At 54.2% G+C, this 21,713-nt stretch overlaps 1 protein-coding gene across 1 annotated transcript in view; it reads left to right on the top strand.

The window, feature by feature from the left end:
- vars2 (valyl-tRNA synthetase 2, mitochondrial) overlaps positions 1 to 21,713 on the top strand; it is a 68,679-nt gene that overhangs the window by 13,632 nt on the left and 33,334 nt on the right. The window contains exons 6-16 of the mRNA XM_072473260.1: positions 4,770 to 4,867; positions 7,209 to 7,290; positions 8,422 to 8,541; positions 9,573 to 9,681; positions 10,295 to 10,383; positions 11,427 to 11,517; positions 12,387 to 12,514; positions 15,297 to 15,400; positions 16,302 to 16,383; positions 19,415 to 19,491; positions 21,205 to 21,370. Coding sequence (XP_072329361.1) covers positions 4,770 to 4,867; positions 7,209 to 7,290; positions 8,422 to 8,541; positions 9,573 to 9,681; positions 10,295 to 10,383; positions 11,427 to 11,517; positions 12,387 to 12,514; positions 15,297 to 15,400; positions 16,302 to 16,383; positions 19,415 to 19,491; positions 21,205 to 21,370 — 1,146 coding nt within the window. The remainder of the gene's footprint in view (positions 1 to 4,769; positions 4,868 to 7,208; positions 7,291 to 8,421; positions 8,542 to 9,572; positions 9,682 to 10,294; positions 10,384 to 11,426; positions 11,518 to 12,386; positions 12,515 to 15,296; positions 15,401 to 16,301; positions 16,384 to 19,414; positions 19,492 to 21,204; positions 21,371 to 21,713) is intronic.

Below are 21,713 nucleotides of genomic sequence, written 5' to 3' on the forward strand. Positions count from 1 at the left end.
TGCTATTAACACCTGCACTGACCAGACTGTGTCTTGAATACTGCTATCAGAGCTCTCATTGCCTGGGCTCCATAACATCTTTGTCATTTGATCTCCTCCACTCTCTAACCTTTCCCTGACCTTTTTTTTTGCCCCCCCCCCCCCTTTAACAATCCCTGCCCCCCCCCCTTTACAATCAGTGAGGAAAAACAACACCTCTTTCACGGTAGTCCTCAATAGCGTTGCCCCGCAAGGCTGCGCACTTAGCTCCCTCTATACTCCCTATACACACACTGCGTGGCAAAATGTGGCTCCAACTCCATTTACAAGTTTGCTGATTACACGACCGTAGTGGGTCGGATCTCGAACAACGATGAGTCAGAATACAGGAGGGAGCTAGAGAACCTAGTGGAGTGGTGTAGCGACAACAATCTCTCCCTCAATGCCAGCAAAACTAAAGAGCTGGTCACTGACTTCAGGAAGCAACGTACTGTGCACACCCCTGTCAGCATCAACGGGGCCGAGCTGATTGACAGCTTCAAATTCCTAGGGGTGTCCACATCACCAACAATCTCTCCTGCCCCATCCACATTGACGCTGTGACCAAAAAAGCAACTCAGCGCCTATACTTTCTCAGTAAATAAGGAAATTCAGCATGTCCACATTAACTCTTAGCAATTTGTACAGATGCACCAGAGAAAGCATCCGATTCTACTGCATAATAGCTTGGCATGGCAACTGCTCAGCCCAAGACCATAGGAAACACCGCCCAGTGCATCACTCAAACTCGCCTCCCATCCGTTGACTCTGACTACACCCCCTGCTGCCTTGGAAAAGCAGGCAGCATAATCTAAGACCCCACCTGGGTTATTCTCTCTTCCAACCTCTTCCATAGGGTAGGAGATGCAAAAGTCTGAGAACACGCACTAACAGGTTCAAAATCATTATCTTCCCCGCTGTTACCAGACTCCTGAATGACCCTTTTATGGACTGAACTGATCTCTCTATGCATCATTTATACTGAGTAGTACTACACTCTGTATGCTTCACCCGATGTCTATGTATTTCCATTGTGTATTTATATTTGTCCTATGTTTTTTCATGTATGGAATGATCTGTCTGGACTGTATGCAGAACAATATTTTTCACTGTACCTCGGGACACGTGACAACAAACAAATCCAAAGGCTAACATTCCATGAGCCTGTCTTGCTTGCTGCACTTACATTCTAGCCTTCAGTGACTCATGAACAAGAACATCTAAGTCCCTTTATACATTGTTATGGGCCAGGGCTTAGAGAACCCCAAAGAGTATCATGGAGTTCACCTGACCCACAACTTTTAATAGATTGTGGTATGGGGAGCACACGGCCCACTCTACAGGTGTGGTACAGCAGAAATCGAAAACGTATTTTTTTAAAGCAAAACAATGTTTATTCTATGAACTCAAGTTAACCTTTTTAAAACATACAGTGAACATCTTCGCAACCATCAATTCAAATACAACCCCCCCAAATACAACACTAAGTAATCCTTTAAGCTTTACTTTTAACATCCATAAGACTTAAAACACCTTTTACAAGAAGCACATCAGGTTAAAGTCACAACTGTTATTGGTTTTAAATCACCAGGATCTATTTACAGTCTTTAGATCACAGAGAGAGATTCATACACCTTCTGGCTGTGACTGCAGCGATCCAGCTCTCAAAATGAAACTAAAACACACCCTGCAGCAAACAGCCTAAAACGAAAGTAAAAAGCTGACAGACAGCCCAGCTCCACCCACACTCTGATATCACTGCAGTAATAAACACCCATTTCTTAAAGGTACTCTCACTACATATATTTATATACACACCCAATTATAAACACCCATTTCTTAAAGGTACTCTCAGATGACAACATCTACACTTGCTAATTTCTTACCATTTAAGAAATGCTCCACATATGTTCCTCCTAAAGTGGAGGACCTCACATTTAGAACATAACTAAGAGCAAGAGTGGGAATCCCTGCCTGGTGCCTCTGTGCAGCTGGAAGTATTTTGAGCTGGTGGTGTTAGTCCACACGCTCGTCACGGGAGCGATCTACAGATGTTTCACCCAGATGTAAACACCACTCCAAGCCCAAACTGCTCCAGTACCTCTCTGAGGTACTTCCAAACGGCAGCACGGTGACGCAGTGGGTTAGCCCTGTGGCCTCATGGTGCCGAGGTCCCGGGTTCGATCCCGGCTCTGGGTCGCTGTCCGTGTAGAGTTGGCACATTCTCCCCGTGTTTGCGTAGGTTTCGCCCCCAGGGATGTGCAGGCTAGGTGGATTGGCCACGCTAAATTGCCCCTTAATTGGAAAAAAATGAATTGAGTACTCTAAATTTATTTTTAAACAGCTTCTGGCGTTCCCTCCTCGGATGGGGCCATTATCACGTTTACTAATTGCCTGATGTTGGAGGTTAGCTCTGTGACGTCACTACTGGATTGTTTTCCAAACTCAAGCCGGTGCTCGAGGAGAGGTGTCCCCCTCGGGTCCTCCCTCTTTCACCAAATTCCCCTTTTCACCAAACTCCAGACGCACTCAGACACACTCTCACGCACTCAGACGCACTCAGTGCAGCCAAGACAGCACTGAAGGAGCCCTCCTTTTATGGCCCCTCATTCAGGACTTCTGTAACTGGGTCAAACCACCTTTTGTTCCATCTGCCCACTCAGAGTCTGTCCAAATCCTCCTGTAGCCGTTTTGCATCTTCCTCACAACACACATTCCCGCCCAGCATTGTGCCATCTGCGAATTTAGAAATATCACATTTGGTCCCCACATCCAAAACATTGTGAATAGCTGAGGCCCCGAGTACTGATCCTTGTGCTACCGTGCTAGCCACAACGTGCCAACGAGTGAATTACCTGTTTATTCCTACTCTCTGTTTTCTGCCCGCTTAGCCCAACCTCAATCTATGTCAGTGTAATAAGTAAAAGTAAAGTCGCCAGAGTCCCAGGTGACCATAGGCTGCTTTCCCCTTTGACGGGGAGAGCTGACTGGTGGAGATTTAACCTGAGGATCACCACACCTCGGGCGAGGGGCAAGCTTGAGAAGGCGGGTCCCTCATGAATAACTTCGACCGATCCGGGAATTGTGGGGAAACTTTATCAAAAGCCTTTTGAAAGTCCAAAAATACTATGTCCACTGACTCCAGTTTATCAATTTCTTGAGTAACACCCTCAAAATACTCCAAAACAAGTTTGTGTCAAAATGATTTCCCATTCATAAATCTATGTCGACTATTGTTATCCAGGTGCCCATTTGTCACATCCTGTACAATAGATTCTAACATTTTCCCTCCCACTGATGTAAGGTTAACAGGTCTGTAGTTCCCAGTTTGTCACTCCCTCCCTCCTTCAAGTAGGCTTACATTAACACTGCAATGAAGTTACTGTGAAAAGCCCCTAGTCACCACATGCCGCCGCCGCCTGTTCGTGTACACAGAGGGAGAATTCAGAATGTCCAACCCAGAGTGTTGAAAGATTCCTTGAAAGATTAGAAGGTCGCAAATATCGTCCCACTATTTGAGATGTATGAATTACTAAACACACACAGTTTGGGGAAGTTTTAGAGTTCAGGTATCGTAGATATATTTTTTAACAAGGGGGTATGTTCTATATAAATTTATTAATTAATAAGTTTATATAGAACACATCCCTTGTTAAAAAATATATCTACGATACCTGAACTCTAAAACTTCCCCAAACAACACCCAAAATGAATAACCATCTATAGTTACCACACAATACAGAGATGATGCTCAAATCTGGGAACCATCTTTTTCCTGGTCCAGCGAAGATATTTTAAAACTGCTGTTACGAAGGTTTTCTGCATTGCCTTGGCCCTAAGACTTAGATGCTTTTTTTGCTTCAGGCTTGGTGGCTGGAAACTGGCCTGTCCACGTTCTGAGACTGCTAGATGATAACTACCTCTCCTGGCATCTCAGGGTCGGGGCAATTACACCTTTGTTGTTCTTTGATTATATATTCTGCGTAGGTTGTCTGCCCCGATCAACGTCTTTAACTATACATTAACATGTGTATATCTCAGGAACTTTTCTAATCGCTACAATCTGTTTGTCCTCCATTTGCTAATCATACCTGATTATCTAAACTGCCGTTCTAAACTTGTGGCAGGGAGACACATACCAACCGGGGGCCCTTTGAATACTGTCTGTGCTGTCTCCAGGCAGATTCATGGCAATTTCTATAGCTCTTTTTACGACAGCCAACGAAGTGCTTTTTGGAGTGTCGTCATTGTAACGTAGGAAACGGGACAGACAATTTGTGCACAGCAAGATCCCACCAATAGCAGTGCGATAATAACCAGATAATCATTTTTTTACCACGTTTATTGAGGGGCAAATATTGGCCCCTGCCCTTCTTCGAAATGGTGGCCGTGGGATCTTTTACATCCACCCCAGGAGGCTCTCCGTTTAATGTCACCTCTGACAGACACCTCGGGCGACAGTGCGGCACTCCCTCTGTGCTGCGCTGGCCTGTCCTGCTGGAGATAATATAGCCGGCAGCTGAGAGCCTGGTCGATGAGGGGGGAGTTTTAAGGACTGAGAGAGGGGGTGGGGAGAGGTTTAGAGGGGCTGAGAGGATCTTGTGACCCAGGCAGCGTGGTCACCAGTGGTGGGACAATGGAAACGATGGTAGCAGAATCTCTCGCCGTGACGCGGATTGCTCGGAGTGTAGGTTGTAGCCAGGAATCACGCTCAGCCTGTTTTCTCTCTCTCTCTCCCCTCCTGTTGGAAGGTGGTTGTGGAGAAACAGCTGCTGAGGGAGCGAGGACTCAGACGACAGGACCTGCCTCGAGCAGAGTTCTTGAGGGAGGTGTGGCGTTGGAAGGAAATGTAAGTACTGGTCTCAGCAATCTCGCTAACTGTCGCAGCCTGGCTCGGGTGTGAGTGGGCAGCGCGCACACTACTGAGTTGGAGGGCAGGGCTTCATGTTCCTTCAGCGCATCAAACTACACAGACTGCAGCACTGAGGGAGTGCTGCACTGTCAGAGGGTCAGTACTGAGGGAGTGCTGCACTGTCAGAGGGTCAGTACTGAGGGAGTGCTGCACTTTCAGACGGTCAGTACTGAGGAAGTACTGCACTGTCAGTGGGTCAGTACTGAGGGAGTGCTGCACTGTCAGAGGGTCAGTACTGAGTGAGTGCGGCACTGTCAGAGGGTCAGTACTGAGGGAGTGCTACACTGTCAGAGGGTCAGTACTGAGGGAGTGCTGCACTGTCAGAGAGTCCGTACTGAGGTAGTGCGGCACTGTCAGAGAGTCAGTACTGAGGGAATGCTGCACTGTCAGAGGGTCAGTACTGAGGGAATGCTGCACTGTCAGAGGGTCAGTACTGAGAGTGCTCCACTGTCAGAGGGTCAGTACTGAGAGTGCTGCGCTGTCAGAGGGTCAGTACTGAGGGAGCGCCGCACTGTCAGAGGGTGTGTTCTGAGGGAGTGCTGCGCTGTCAGAGGATCAGTACTGAGAGTGCTGCGCTGTCAGAGGGTCAGTACTGAGGGAGTGCTGCACTGTCAGAGGGTCAGTACTGAGAGTGCTGCGCTGTCAGAGGGTCAGTACTGAGGGAATGCCGCACTGTCAGAGGGTCAGTACTGAGAGTGCTGCGCTGTCAGAGGGTCAGTACTGAGGGAATGCCGCACTGTCAGAGGGTGTGTTCTGAGGGAGCGCTGCCCTGTCAGAGGGTCAGTACTGAGGGAGTGCTGCACTGTCAGAGGGTCAGTACTGAGGGAATGCCGCACTGTCAGAGGGTGTGTTCTGAGGGAGTGCTGCGCTGTCAGAGGGTCAGTACTGAGGGAGTGCTGCACTGTCAGAGGGTCAGTACTGAGGGAATGCCGCACTGTCAGAGGGTGTGTTCTGAGGGAGTGCTGCGCTGTCAGAGGGTCTGTACTGAGGGAGTGCTGCGCTGTCAGAGGGTCAGTACTGAGGGAGTGCTGCGCTGTCAGAGGGTCAGTACTGAGGGAGCGCCGCACTGTCAGAGGGTCAGTACTGAGGGAATGCCGCACTGTCAGAGGGTGTGTTCTGAGGGAGTGCTGCACTGTCAGAGGGTCAGTACTGAGGGAGCGCCGCACTGTCAGAGGGTCAGTACTGAGGGAATGCCGCACTGTCAGAGGGTCAGTACTGAGGGAGCGCCGCACTGTCAGAGGGTCAGTACTGAGGGAGTGCTGCACTGTCAGAGGATCAGTACTGAGGGAGTGCTGCACTGTCAGAGAGTCCGTACTGAGGTAGTGCGGCACTGTCAGAGAGTCAGTACTGAGGGAATGCTGCACTGTCAGAGGGTCAGTACTGAGGGAATGCTGCACTGTCAGAGGGTCAGTACTGAGAGTGCTCCACTGTCAGAGGGTCAGTACTGAGAGTGCTGCGCTGTCAGAGGGTCAGTACTGAGGGAGCGCCGCACTGTCAGAGGGTGTGTTCTGAGGGAGTGCTGCGCTGTCAGAGGATCAGTACTGAGAGTGCTGCGCTGTCAGAGGGTCAGTACTGAGGGAGTGCTGCACTGTCAGAGGGTCAGTACTGAGAGTGCTGCGCTGTCAGAGGGTCAGTACTGAGGGAATGCCGCACTGTCAGAGGGTCAGTACTGAGAGTGCTGCGCTGTCAGAGGGTCAGTACTGAGGGAATGCCGCACTGTCAGAGGGTGTGTTCTGAGGGAGCGCTGCCCTGTCAGAGGGTCAGTACTGAGGGAGTGCTGCACTGTCAGAGGGTCAGTACTGAGGGAATGCCGCACTGTCAGAGGGTGTGTTCTGAGGGAGTGCTGCGCTGTCAGAGGGTCAGTACTGAGGGAGTGCTGCACTGTCAGAGGGTCAGTACTGAGGGAATGCCGCACTGTCAGAGGGTGTGTTCTGAGGGAGTGCTGCGCTGTCAGAGGGTCAGTACTGAGGGAATGCCGCACTGTCAGAGGGTGTGTTCTGAGGGAGTGCTGCGCTGTCAGAGGGTCAGTACTGAGGGAGCGCCGCACTGTCAGAGGGTCAGTACTGAGGGAATGCCGCACTGTCAGAGGGTCAGTACTGAGGGAGCGCCGCACTGTCAGAGGGTCAGTACTGAGGGAATGCCGCACTGTCAGAGGGTGTGTTCTGAGGGAGTGCTGATGTTTGGATAGCTGTATGGAGCCTGGGGTCCGTCCTGAGGATGAGAAACGTTGTGTAAAAATGCCAATCTGTCTTTGTCTGTCTCGCTTTGTGTGTGGCAGGAAGGGGGATGAGATCTACCATCAACTGCGACGGTTGGGCTCATCGCTGGACTGGGACCGGGCCTGCTTCACCATGGACGCAGTGAGTCACCATGGAAATGGCACCACGCTCTTTACCGGCGACGAAAGGCTCGGGTGATCAGATCCTGCGCAGACACCTGTTTCAAACCCCAGCGACACACTTCCCATCCGCCACGCCCTCCTTTCTGACCGACCCCCGTCCGAGGACCTGTTGCTACCACACCTCCTGTCGGCAAAACCCTTTTTAAAACACTGGGTTAGGACACAGCTGGAACGTCGTGATGGTCCTGGGCACCGCACTCCGGGAAAGATTTCCCCCAAACCCTGGGAGAGGGTGGATTTACCCCAATGGTGCCCAGAATGTGGGACCCCAGCTGATGTGGAGTAGCCAGGATTATTGTCTTTACATCTTTACAATCTGAAAATCCATCTGTTTCCTCAAATCTATTCAGTGACTTGGCCTGCACAGCCTTGGGGGGGGGGGTGCGGTTTCGAAGATTTGCAGGTGTTTGGGGTAGGGGGAGTGGGCAGTGGGGGAAATGGGACTCATTGGATAGCTCTTGCAAAGAGCCAGCACAGGGACAACGGCCCGAGTGCCCCACCTCCATCGGTATCGTTCAGTGATTCTCACTATTTGACTTTTCTGAGCTTGGTTACGTCCTTGATCAGCGAGACGCCCATTGCGAAGCTTACTCATCTCAAACCTGAACTCACCCACACTTGCTCTCTGACACGACACGAGTGTGTGCCCAGGTATTCCTGCTGCTCAGCCTTGAGATGTGAAGAGCTGGGGTCTGGCCGTGCACAGAGAAGGGTGGGGAGGAGGAGGAGGGTGGGTGGAGTTAACCCGGCTGAAACACAGCGGATCAGCAGCAGGGGGCGCTGGTAGACTGCATGGCAAAGGCCCGGGCGCACGCACTGACCCTCACTGGGTGCTGCCTCCGGCCCCCTCGCCAGTACTGCGGCAGGGTCTCAGCCAGATGTTGGTCTCCGTTTGGAGTCTCCCTGTGTACGCCAATTTGCCGCTGTCCCCCTCGGCCATAGGCTTGGCGTGAAGCTTTAATGCGAGCGATCCTAGGCGAGGAGGCTTCACGTCAACTCGGCGCCTTTCCCTTGACGCGTGGTCGTAGGAGCGAGGGGCTGGAGTCTCAATGCTGCTTCTTCTCTAACCCCCCCCCCCCCCACTTTGCAGGGCTACACGGAGGCTGTGACCGAGGCGTTTGTGCGGCTGCATCAAGCCGGCCTGGTGTATCGCAGCCGGAGGCTGGTGAACTGGTCGTGTGCCCTGGGTTCCGCCATTTCTGACATCGAGGTACAAATGCGGTCGGGTCGGTTTTGAACGATGGCGACGGCAACAAGAAAACAGCAGGCCCGCCCGCCCTACAACGTCCCACGGGCGGGGCGTTTCTGGGCGAAGCCCTGTGACCGACTTGAGAGGTGGAGAGAGGGAATCCCACAGCGTCAGTTCTCGGCAGCTGAAGGCGTGGCCGCCAATGGAGAAGCGATTAAAACCAGAGGGCAACAGATGGCAGATATCTGGGAGGGTCGGGGGCGATCACAGAGACTGGGGAGGCCGAGGGGGGAAGGTGGGGTTTTCGTTTGGGGGGCGGGGGGTGGACAGGCAATGTACCTCATGGAGGGCAATGTGACTTGACGTGCGTTTGGACACGTGGCAGCAGAGATTTGGCCAGTCTCGGCTTCAGGGAGGGTAGGGCGCGGAGACCAGCTCTGGAATAGTTGAGTCCAGAGGTAGCGAAGGCATGGGTGAGGGCGGTTGGGCTGAGGCAGGGGCGATGTTACGAAGATGGATGTAGTCGGTCTTGAGCCTGTTGGGGCGCTCCCCCCCCCCCCCCCCCCCCCGAGGTGGCCAGCCATCTGGGTTCAGCCTCTGTTGCCAGGGAGAGGAACGGTCGCTCAGGGAACAGAGTTTGTGGCGGCCCAAGAGACGATGGCTTCTGTCGTTTTGAGTGGGAGGGAACTGGGTGTTGTTCGGTGGGAGGCAAGTGACAGCATGCGAAAATTCGAGCAGGAAGCAGTTCCTCATGCAAAGGGTGGAGGAGAACCTGGGGCAAGGCCCTGGCAGGAATGGCTGGAGATTTCGAGGCTCGGCATCAATGCATTTCAGTTACATTAGGGAAAGGATTCGCAACTCAGCTGACTGGAGTTGAGTTGTAAATCCAGTTGGAGCGTGGAGCAGGCCTGAGGGGCCGAATGGCCTCTTCCTGCTCTTGTATCAAGCCGAAGTTGTGCGGTCCTCTCTTACTCAGTGGAAGGTTTTAATCACCCACTCCGCCCTTCATTACCTCTTTCCTGCTCACCCTGTGCCTGGTCTTAAACTTACAGGTGGAGAGCCGTGAGCTGAGGGGCCTCAGCTATATCACCGTCCCCGGTTACCAGGAGAAGGTGACATTTGGCGAGCTGGTTCACTTCGCCTACTTGACGGAAGATTCCGGTAGGTTTCTGGGTGACATGTAGCCAAGTGTTTGGTGGAGTGGGAGCTTGGAGCATCAGACACCGCCCTCGAACTGAGGGAGTTGCTCGGTTGTTTCAGAGCCAACCACGTTGCCGTGGGAGCCTAGAGTCACATGTAGGCCAGACCGGGTAAGGGCGGCAGATTTCCTTCATTAGGGAACCTGATGGGTTTTTTAGGAAAAGCAATGGTCGTTTTCTGGGCAACGTTTCTGAGACTAGCTTCGAATTTTGGATTTTATTCATTGAGTTTTGATAGTGGGGTTTGGTCCCACGTCCTCAGAGCGCTGGCGTTGACCTCTGGATTGCTCATCCAGTGACCTCACTGTCTCTTCCTGACCACCTTCTCGAGGGCAATCGAGGATGAGCATCAAATATTGGCCACGTTCGGACCTCATCAAAGAGTAAGCAAAAGATATAGCGCGCCACCCTGCACATTTGAGGCTTGACCTCAAGTCCCATTGGTTTGTTGGTACTGGGTAGGAGTGTGGGTGACCAATCTTGAGCCACGTTATTGCAGGGCGCGGGGTGAAATGTTTGTGCCGCCTCCCTCCGCCCACCCCAAACACCACCACTCGCTTTTTTTCTCTGTTTAGGTGAGGAGGTTGTCGTGGCAACGACACGGCCAGAGACCATGTTGGGCGACGTCGCAGTGGTGGTCCACCCAGACGATGGCCGGTATACGGTGAGGCGGGTGGGGTGAGCTGGGCTAGGCGGCAGGTCGAGGAGAGTCGCGCAGTAGCCGAATTATCAGCTTCAGATCAGAACCGAGAAAATTAATGGGGGCGGAATGCTCTACTTAACGCATCTTACCACTCTCTCCCACTGCCCTCCCCTGCCCCTCTCTCTCGGCCCCCCTGCCTCGCTCTTGGCCCCCCCTGCCTCTCTCTCTCGGCCCCCCTGCCTCTCTCTCGGGCCCCCCTGCCTCTCTCTCGGGCCCCCCTGCCTCTCTCTCGGGCCCCCCTGCCTCTCTCTCGGGCCCCCCTGCCTCTCTCTCGGGCCCCCCTGCCCCTCTCTCGGGCCCCCCTGCCCCTCTCTCGGGCCCCCCTGCCTCTCTCTCGGGCCCCCTTGCCTCTCTCTCGGGCCCCCTTGCCTCTCTCTCGGGCCCCCCCGCCTCTCTCTCGGGCCCCCCCGCCTCTCTCTCGGGCCCCCCCGCCTCTCTCTCGGGCCCCCCCGCCTCTCTCTCGGGCCCCCCCGCCTCTCTCTCGGGCCCCCCCGCCTCTCTCTCGGGCCCCCCTGCCTCTCTCTCGGGCCCCCCTGCCTCTCTCTCGGGCCCCCCTGCCTCTCTCTCGGGCCCCCCTGCCTCTCTCTCGGGCCCCCCTGCCTCTCTCTCGGGCCCCCCTGCCTCTCTCTCGGGCCCCCCTGCCTCTCTCTCGGGCCCCCCTGCCTCTCTCTCGGGCCCCCCTGCCTCTCTCTCGGGCCCCCCTGCCTCTCTCTCGGGCCCCCCTGCCTCTCTCTCGGGCCCCCCTGCCTCTCTCTCGGGCCCCTGAATTCAGTCCTTGATTATTGTTGACCCACTCTCACTCTCAGGCACCCTCCGTGCATTCCCTGGTTGGTTCTATCGAACTCCCCCAGTGCTGACTCCCATCCCTGCTCTGCCAGTTTTGACACAGGGCATAGTTCCTGGTTTGTGGAGGTCCGGGTTCGGAGTACGGCCGGTAATTGGAATGGACACTTAGCGATGAATAGCCCTTTCACTAACCTCGCCCTCTTCTTCCTCCCCCTCAGCACCTCGTGGGGAAGCAGATCCGTCATCCCTTCACGGGCCGTCTGCTGCCCATTCTCACCGACACACTGGTCGACCGCGAGTTCGGCACAGGTAACAGCAGAGAAAGAAATCGCGTTCCGGTACGATTCATCACTGGGGAGCATTGAAACGGGCAGTGGGGAGTGTGCGTGGCGATGCTGGCCCATAGGTTTGGGGGTCCCCTGGGGGCTTGTGGTGTTGTCTCCCGTGCCCATGCAGGGGTCTGCGGGGACTGTTGTGAATTTGCTCCCCCAGAGAGCAATGGGGGACTGTGGGGCCTTGAATGTGTTCAATGCTGAGTTCGACAGACGTTTGTTCGACGGGGAAGTCGAGGGCAGGCAGCTGGAGGGCAGCACGGTGGCACCGTGGTTAGCACTGCTGCCTCACAGCGCCAGGGACCCAGGTTCAATTCCGGCCTTGGGTGACTCTCTCTGTGGAGTTGACACTTTTCCCCGTGTCTGCGTGGGTTTCCTCCGGGTGCTCCGGTTTCCTCCCACAGTCCAAAGATGTGCGGGTTAGGTGGGGTTACGGGGATAGGGTGGGTGATGGCCTGGGTGGGTTCCTCTTTTGGAGGGTTGGTGCAGACTCGATGGGCCAAACGCCCTCCTGCTGCACTGTAGGAATTCTATGGAGTTCAGGCTAAAATCGGATCAGCCCTGATCTAATTGAATGGCGGCGAAGGCTTGAGGGGCTGAATGGCCCACTCCTGATCCTATTTACTTGTAGTCTGACCTTTTGGAGATGCTAACTCTTGGGATCTGTGAAGCCCCATATGATGCTGACCCTTTGCTAGCCCGGCACAGACCCAGCATCCCACAGGGGCAGCGCTGTGCTGCACTGTTGTGCCGCCGATCATTGTCCAGTGTGGCGTTGGCATGGTGATTAGTGCGCAGGGCAGTGGGTAGTTCCTATCCTGACTTGGTCATCCCCCTTCCCGACAGGTGCTGTGAAGGTGACTCCTGCTCATGACTACACTGACTTCGAGCTCGGCCTGAAACACCAGCTCCCTCAAATCTCCGTCTTCAACGAGGATGGGAACATGGCAACCGAGAGCGGAGACTGGCTGCAGGTAACGGAAACGGCAGCGGATCAGTAACCGGACCGGGTATGGAGTGAATGAAGGGGCGAGAGGTATATGGGAGGGGGAGAGGGGGGGAATGTGGGGGTTGAAAGGAGAGCAGATGGGGGAACGGGGCAAGCAAGGGGAAGAGTGAGTGGGTGAACGAGCGGATAGTGCAAGGAGGAGTGCGGTGCCGAGTGAGGTAACGTGAGGAGAGGAATGGGCAGTACGGTGGCACAGTAGTGGGAACTGCTGCCTCATAGCGCCAGAGACTGATTCAGTTACAGCCTTGGGTGACTGTGTGGCGTTTGTACATCCTCCCCGTACCTGCGTGGGTTTCCTGCCACAGTCCAGAGATCTCTGGGTTAGCTGGATTGGCCTTGATGATTTGTCCCTTAGTGTCCAGAGATGTGCAGATTAGGTGGGTGACGGGGATAGGCCAAGGGCGTAGGCCTAAGTAGGGTGTCCTTTCAGAGGGTTGTGGCAGACTCGGTAGGCCGAAAAGCCTCCTGCACAGTATGGATTCTATGAAATCCCCCCCCCCCAGCTTTGCCACAGCCCACACCTCCTCACCTTACTCACCCCCTTAAGGTAGCACAGTGGTTAGCACAGTCACTTCACAGCTCCAGGGTCCCAGGTTCGATTCCCGGTTTGGGTCACCGTTCTCCCCGTGTGTGCGTGGGTTTCCTCCGGGTGCTCCGGTTTCCTCCCACAGTCCAAGGATGTGCAGGTTAGATGGATTGGCCGTGCTAAATTGCCCTTGGTGTCCAAAGAAAAAGCTTAGGTGGGGTTGCTAGGTTACGGGGATAGGGTGGAGGTGTGGCTTAAGTAGGGTGCTCTTTCTAAGGGCCGGTGCAGATGAGATGGGCCAAATGGCCGCCTTCTGCACTGTAAATTCTGAGTATAACCTGAACTCCCACACCTCGCAAACTCCCTCACCTCGCAAACGCCCTCACCTCGCGCATCCCTCATCTCGCACAATCCCTTACCTCGCTTACCCCCTCACAACCCACACTCCCTCACCTCATTCACCTCCTTATAACCCACACTCGCTCACCTCACGCACTCCCTCACAGTTGACACTCCCTCACCTCACTCACCCCCTCACAGCTCACACTTCCTTGCCTCGCTCACCCCTTTATAACCCACATTCCCTCACCTCGCGCACTCCCTCACAGCCCACAATCCCTCAACTCGCGCACTCCCTCACAGCTGACATCCCTCCCTCACACACACCCACACAGCCATAACTCCTTCATCTTGCACACCCCCTCACAGCCCACACTCCCTCCTGTGTGCACCTCCTCACAGGCCACACTCCCTCCTTCGCACACCTCCTCACAGGCCACACTCCCTCACCTTGTGCACCCCTCACAGCCCACACTCCCTCACCTCGCGCACCACCTCACAGCCCACACTCCCTCCTTTGTGCACCTCCTCACAGGCCACACTCCCTCCTTCGCACACCTCCTCACAGGCCACACTCCCTCACCTTGTGCACCCCTCACAGCCCACACTCCCTCACCTTGTGCACCCCTCACAGCCCACACTCCCTCACCTCGCGCACCACCTCGCAGCCCACACTCCCTCCTTTGTGCACCTCCTCACAGGCCACACTCCCTCCTTCGCACACCTCCTCACAGGCCACACTCCCTCCTTCGCACACCTCCTCACAGGCCACACTCCCTCACCTTGTGCACCCCTCACAGCCCACACTCCCTCACCTTGTGCACCCCTCACAGCCCACACTCCCTCACCTCGCGCACCACCTCACAGCCCACACTCCTTCCCCTCGCGCACCACCTCACAGGCCACACTCCCTCCTTTGCGCACCTCCTCAGGCCACAGTCCCTCCTTCGCGCACCACCTCACAGCCCACACTCCCTCCTTCGCGCACCTCCTCACAGCCCACACTCCCTCCTTCGCGCACCTCCTCACAGCCCACACTCCCTCCTTCGCGCACCTCCTCACAGGCCACACTCCCTCCCTCGTGCACCTCCTCACAGCCCAGACTCCCTCCCTCGTGCACCACCTCACAGCCCACAGTCCCTCCTTCGCATACCACCTCCTCAGGCCACACTCCCTCCTTCACGCACCCCCTCACAGCCCACACTCTCTCACCTCGCGCACCACCTCACAGCCCACACTCCCTCACCTCGCGCACCACCTCACAGCCCACACTCCTTCCCCTCGCGCACCACCTCACAGGCCACACTCCCTCCTTTGCGCACCTCACAGCCCACACTCCCTCCTTCGCACACCACCTCACAGGCCACACTCCCTCCCTCGTGCACCACCTCACAGGCCACACTCCCTCCTTTGCGCACCTCACAGCCCACACTCCCTCCTTCGCGCACCACCTCACAGCCCACACTCCCTCACCTCGCGCACCACCTCACAGCCCACACTCCCTCACCTCGCGCACCACCTCACAGCCCACACTCCCTCACCTCGCGCACCACCTCACAGCCCACACTCCTTCCCCTCGCGCACCACCTCACAGGCCACACTCCCTCCTTTGCGCACCTCACAGCCCACACTCCCTCCTTCGCACACCTCCTCACAGGCCACACTCCCTCCCTCGTGCACCACCTCACAGCCCAGACTCCCTCCCTCGTGCACCTCCTCACAGCCCAGACTCCCTCCCTCGTGCACCACCTCACAGCCCACAGTCCCTCCTTCGCGTACCACCTCCTCAGGCCACACTCCCTCCTTCACGCACCCCCTCACAGGCCACACTGCCTCACCTCTGGTGCTGTCTCTCTCTCTCTCTCTCTCTCTCTGTGTTTAGGGTGTGAAGCGATTTGAGGCCCGTGAGTTGGTAATGGCGGCACTGTCAGAGCGAGGTCTGTATCGTGGTGTCAAGGAGCACCCCATGGTGTTGCGCTTGTGCAGGTAAGGAGACATGCTGGGTGAACACTGCCTGACTACATGGAGAGTTGGTTAGGTAGCAGGCCGGGTGGTGCCGGACATGTCCCGGCGGTGCTAAAAGACCATAAAGACAGAATTAGGCCACTCGGCCCATCGAGTCTGCTCCGCCATTCAATCATGGCTGATATTTTCTCCTGCCTTTCCCCATAACCCCTTATTGATCAAGAACCTATCTAGCTCTGTCTTAAAGACACTCAGTGATTTGGCCTCCACAGCCTTCTGCGGCAAAGAGTTCCACAGATTCACCACCCTCTGGCTGAAAAGAATCCATCCTCATGTCCGCATTAAAGGATCGTCCCTTTAGTCTGAGATGGTGTCCTCTGGTTCTAGTTTTTCCTCCAAATGGAAACATCCTCTCCACATTTTCTCTATCCAGGCGGTGCTGGCCCTCTTCCCTCCCTCCCCGGTCTCCACATTCTCTCTATCCAGGCGGTGCCTGCCCTCTTCCCTCCCTCCCCGGTCTCCACATTCTCTCTATCCAGGTGGTGCTGGCCCTCGTCCCTCCCTCCCCGGTCTCCACATTCTCTCTATCCAGGCGGTGCCTGCCCTCTTCCCTCCCTCCCCGGTCTCCACATTCTCTCTATCCAGGCGGTGCCTGCCCTCTTCCCTCCCTCCCCGGTCTCCACATTCTCTCTATCCAGGCAGTGCCGGCCCTCTTCCCTCCTTCCCCGGTCTCCACATTCTCTCTATCCAGGCGGTGCCTGCCCTCTTCCCTCCCTCCCCGGTCTCCACATTCTCTCTATCCAGGCGGTGCTGGCCATCTTCCCTCCCTCCCTGGTCTCCACATTCTCTCTATCCAGGCGGTGCTGGCCCTCTTCCCTCCCTCCCCGGTCCCCTGATTGACATCTACTCCATTTTCTTGCAGTCGATCTGGCGATGTGGTCGAACCGCTCTTGAAGAGCCAGTGGTATGTTAAGTGTCAGGAACTTGCAGAGGAAGCAATGGCGGTGAGTGAAATTTCCTGAAACACGTGAAAAATAAAAATAAAAAGATTTTGGTAGACAATGGGAGCAGTCTGACCCACTGTCCCACCCAGTCCCAGAGGGGGAAAGGATAGTGTCTGACCCACTGTCCCACCCAGTCCCAGAGGGGGAAAGGACAGTGTCTGACCCACTGTCCCACCCAGTCCCAGAGGGGGAAAGGACAGTGTCTGACCCACTGTCCCACCCAGTCCCAGAGGGGGAAAGAACATAAGAACTAGGAACAGGAGTAGGCCATCTGGCCCCTCGAGCCTGCTCCGCCATTTAATGAGATCATGGCTGATCTTTGTGGACTCAGCTCCACTCTCCGGCCCGTACACCATATCCCCGAATCCCTTTATTCTTTAGAAAGGTATCTATCTTTTTCTTAAAAATGTTTAAAGAAGGAGCCTCAACTGCTTCACTGGGCAAGGAATTCCAGCGATTCACAACCCTTTGGGTGAAGAAGTTCCTCCTACACTCCGTCCTAAATCTACTTCCCCTTATTTTGAGGCTATGCCCCCTAGTTCTGCTTTCCCCGGCCAGTGGAAACAACCTGCCCGCATCTATCCTATCTATTCCCTTCATAATTTTATATGTTTCAATAAGATCCCCCCGCATCCTTCTAAACTCCAATGAGTACAGTCCCAGTCTACTCAACCTCTCGTCATAATCTAATCCCCTCAACTCTGGGATCAACCTAGTGAATCTCCTCTGCACTCCCTCCAGTGCCAATATGTCCTTTCTCAGGTAAGGAGACCAAAACTGAACACAATACTCCAGATGTGGCCTCACCAACACCCTATACAATTGCAGCATAACCTCCCTAGTCTTGAACTCCATCCCTCTAGCAATGAAAGACAAAACTCGATTAGCCTTCTTAATCACCTGTTGCACCTGCACACCAACTTTTTGCGACTCGTGCACCAGCACACCCAGGTCCCTCTGCACAGCAGCATGTTTTAACATCTTACCGTTTAAATAATCCATTCTGCTGTTATTCCTCCCAAAATGGATAGCCTCACACTTGGCAACATTGAATTCCATCTGCCAGACCCTAGCCCATTCACCTAACCTATCCAAATCCTTCTGCAGATTTCCGGTATCCTCTGCACTTTTTGCTTTACCACTCATCTTAGTGTCGTCTGCAAACTTTGACACATTGTACTTGGTCCCCAACTCCAAATCGTCTATGTAAATTGTGAACAACTGCGGGCCCAACACTGATCCTTGAGGGACCCCACTAGTTACAGGTTGCCAACCAGAGAAACACCCATTTACCCCACTCTCTGCTTTCTGTTAGTTAACCAATCCTCTACCCATGCTACCACTTTACCCTCAATGCCATGCATCTTTAGTTTATGCAGCAACCTTTTGTGTGGCACCTTGTCAAAAGCTTTCTGGAAATCCAGATATGCCACATCCATTGGCTCCCCGTTATCTACCGCACTGGTAATGTCCTCAAAAAATTCTACCAAATTAGTCAGACACGACCTACCCTTTGTGAACCCATGCTGTGCCTGCCCAATGGGACAATTTCCCTCCAGGTGCCCCGCTATTTCCTCCTTAATGATAGATTCCAGCATTTTCCCTACAACCGAAGTTAAGCTTACCGACCTATAATTACCCGCTTTCTGCCGACCTCCTTTTTTAAACAGTGGTGTCGCGTTTGCTACTTTCCAATCCTCTGGGACCACCCCAGAGTCTAGTGAATTTTGATAAATTATCACTAGTGCGTTTACAATTTCCCTAGCCATCTCTTTTAACACTCTGGGATGCATCCCATCAGGGCCAGGAGACTTGTCTACCTTTAGCCCCATTAGCTTGCCCAATACTGCCTCCTTAGTGATTACAATCATCTCAAGGTTTCACCTATCATATCTTTATCTCCATCAGTCACTGGCATGTTATTTGTGTCCTCCACTGTGAAGACTGACCCAAAAAACTTGTTCAGCTCCTCAGCCATTTCCCCGTCTCCTATTATTAAATCTCCCTTCTCATCTTCCAAAGGACCAATATTTACCTTAGCCACTCTTTTTTTGTCTTATATATTTGAAGAAGCTTTTACTATCTGCTTTTATGTTCTGAGCCAGTTTACTTTCATAGTCTACCTTACTCTTCTTTATAGCTTTTTTAGTAGCTTTCTGTTGTCCCCTAAAGACTTCCCAGTCCTCTAGTCTCCCACTAATTTTTACCACTTTGTATGTTTTTTCCTTCAATTTGATACTCTCCCTCACCTCCTTCGATATCCACGGTCGATTCTTCCCCTTTCTACCGTCTTTCTTTTTTGTCGGTATGAACCTTTCCTGAACACTGTGAAAGATCGCTCGGAAGGTTCTCCACTGTTCCTCAACTGCTTCACCATGAAGTCTTTGCTCCCAGTCTACCTTAGCTAGTTCTTCTCTCATCCCATTGTAATCGCCTTTGTTTAAGCACAAAACACCAGTGTTTGATTTTACCTTGTCATCCTCCAACTGTATTTTAAATTCCACCATATTGTGGTCGCTCTTTCCAAGAGGATCCCGAACTATGAGATCATGAATCAATCCTGCCTCATTACACAGGACCAGATCTAGGACCGCTTGTTCCCTTGTAGGTTCCATTACATACTGTTCCAGGAAATTATTCCGGGCACATTCTATAAACTCCTCCTCAAGGCTGCCTTTACCAACCTGGTTAGGAAACCTGGAGAAAGGACAGTGTCTGACCCACCCACCCAGTCCGTTGTGTGGGAATGGGGGGGAGGGGGGGCACAGTTGGGTTATGGATGAGTTTTGACCCTGTGCTAAGGGAAGGATTCATTTCACACTCGGCCATGTTGGTGGGTTATCTTCGTTTGCCAGACACCGGGAAGCGGTGGGTGGTATGTTTGTGGGCATGCTGTACTGGCTCTGCTATACAAACCAGTCGGGCTTGGGCTGTCTCAATGGCTGTGCAGAGGATGCTGCCTCCGATTGCCTGCCTGATGCCTGTTGCTGGCAACTCACTGCCTGCTCTTTAACATTCCTCTGCCCTGTAGGCCGTGGACCGAGGACAGTTGAGCTTCATACCTGCATCCCTGCACAAGACCTGGCACAGCTGGCTCGCCAACATCAGGTCAGTGCTTGGGGTTGGAGGGTGGGTGGGTAGATGGATGGCAGAGTGTGTGGAGAAGAGCTGGGACGCAGACCGCAGGGATCACCCTCTGCCTGTCCACGCCTGATGTAGCCCCATTTACTCCCCGGCTCTTCTTTGAAATTGTGGCAAGAGATCTTTTGCTATGACGTGAGAGCGCAGAGGGAGCCTTGCCTCAACCTCTCACAGGACTGCTGGCACCTCTGACAGTGCAGCAGTCCCTCTGGGATGCCGTGCAGGTTATGGTGCTCCAGTCACCGGAGTGCGACTTGAACCCGGAACCGGCTGACTCCGAGCGGGAGTGCGCGGCCCACTGCACCGCGGCCGCGGCTCAGATCTGTCAGTAGCTCCTCCGCCGGGGTGGCAGAAGATCAGTCCGATGGAGCTCAGCCATCCCAGCCCCGGGCGGCACGCGGTGCAGTGGTTAGCACTGCTGCCTCACGGTGCCGAGGATGTGGCACAGTGGTTAGCACAGCTGCCCCACGGTGCCGAGGATGTGGCACAGTGGTTAGCACTGCTGCCTCACGGTGCCGAGGATGTGGAGCAGTGGTTAGCACGGCTGCCAAGGACATGGGTGCGATCCCGGCTCTGGGTCACTGTGCACGTAAGGTTACGGGGATAGGCTGGGGGAGGGAACCTCGGTACAGGGCTCTGTTGGAGGGTCGGTGCAGACTTGATGGGCGAAATGGCCTCCTCCTGCACTGTCGGGATTCTATGGCTCTTTGTTCCCACGCTGCGAGGAGCATGCGACTGGATTGAAAAGAAAGGCCACGTCTGCGTTTCTGTGCTGGCTGACAATCACCTCAGGAAGGCCAAAGCTCTTCAGAGTCGGTGAAATCCTTTCTGAAGCTTAGCCGTTGGGATATAGGGAGAACTGAGGAGTGTCACCAAGGTGGGGGGAGGGGTGTCTACTTCCCTGTCAACCCAGATACCACCTGGAGAGAGAGGGCGTGTGTGTGGGGTTAAAGGTGTTGAGTAGGTCAGGGAACAGCTGGGCAAAATACTGCAGAGGTTGGAAATCTGAAATAAAACCTGAACAGGCTGGATAAGCTCAGCAGGTCCAGCAGTGGCTATGACGAGGGAAACAAGAGTTCACGCTTCGAATCCATATGACCGCCGAGGGACTCGAAATGTCAACTCTGTTTTCCTCTCTCTCCACGGTTGCTGCCTGACCTGCCGAATTTGTCCAGCATTTTCTGCTTGACCCTGAGGCAGGTTCAGAGGGACCCGAGGAGGGGGGTTTATTATTTAATCGGTTCACTGAGAAACCATTGTGGCAGCTGGTGTCAAATTGTGATGATGGTTCAAATGAAACACGTCATCATCACAGCGCAGTTATAGACGATCATTAAAACCCAAATAATAAAGCATTGCTCACCGATAAACCCCTGAGAAAACAAACAATTAGAATACGTTTCAAAATGCAGGTCTCCTTAATTTACAGAATAACACCGAAATATTAAACGCAATCTGCATTTGTATTAAATTCTTAATAATAATCTTTATTGTCACAAGTAGGCTTACATTAACACTGTAATGAAGTTACTGTGAAAAGCCCTTAGTCGCCACATTCCGGCGCCTGTTCGGGGAGGCTGACACGGGAATTGAACCGTGCTGCTGGCCAGCCTTGGTCTGCTTTCAAAGCCGGCGATTTAGCCCAGTGTGCTAACCCAGCCCCTATTCCTTGTTTTCCAGCGATTGGTGCGTTTCTCGACAACTCTGGTGGGGCCACCGGATTCCAGCCTATCGCGTCACCTTCACCGGCTCACATGACCTGGAGGTGGGGGTGAACCGGGAACTTGTACCCCCAGGGGAGATGGTCCCTGTCCAACAGGAAAAGACTTGGACCAAACCACTGAGGGTAAGATGGAAAACGCAGGGAGTGAAGGCGCGGTATTTATAAACCTGGAACCAGAGCAAGGCCGGCGGGGGGGGGGGGGGGGGGGGAGGAAGGAAGGAAGGAAGGGAGGGAGGGAGGTGGGGGGGGGGGGGGAAGGAAGGGAGGGAGGGAGGTGGGGGGGGAGGGAGGGAAGGAGTAGGTGGGGGATTCAAAATTCAGGGTGGGGATCGGAGACGGTGTTTGGGGGGGGGGGGAGAGGGGTGATGTTGGGGCTGTGCTGGGGGTTGGAGGGGCGATGGGGGTGGGGGAGAGAGGAGGAGCCGTGGGCAGAGTCACGGGATGGAGGGACGTGGGGAGGGAGGCT

The sequence above is a fragment of the Scyliorhinus torazame genome, chromosome 14 (genome assembly GCF_047496885.1).
Source record: "Scyliorhinus torazame isolate Kashiwa2021f chromosome 14, sScyTor2.1, whole genome shotgun sequence".
Classification (NCBI taxonomy): Eukaryota; Metazoa; Chordata; class Chondrichthyes; order Carcharhiniformes; family Scyliorhinidae; genus Scyliorhinus; species Scyliorhinus torazame.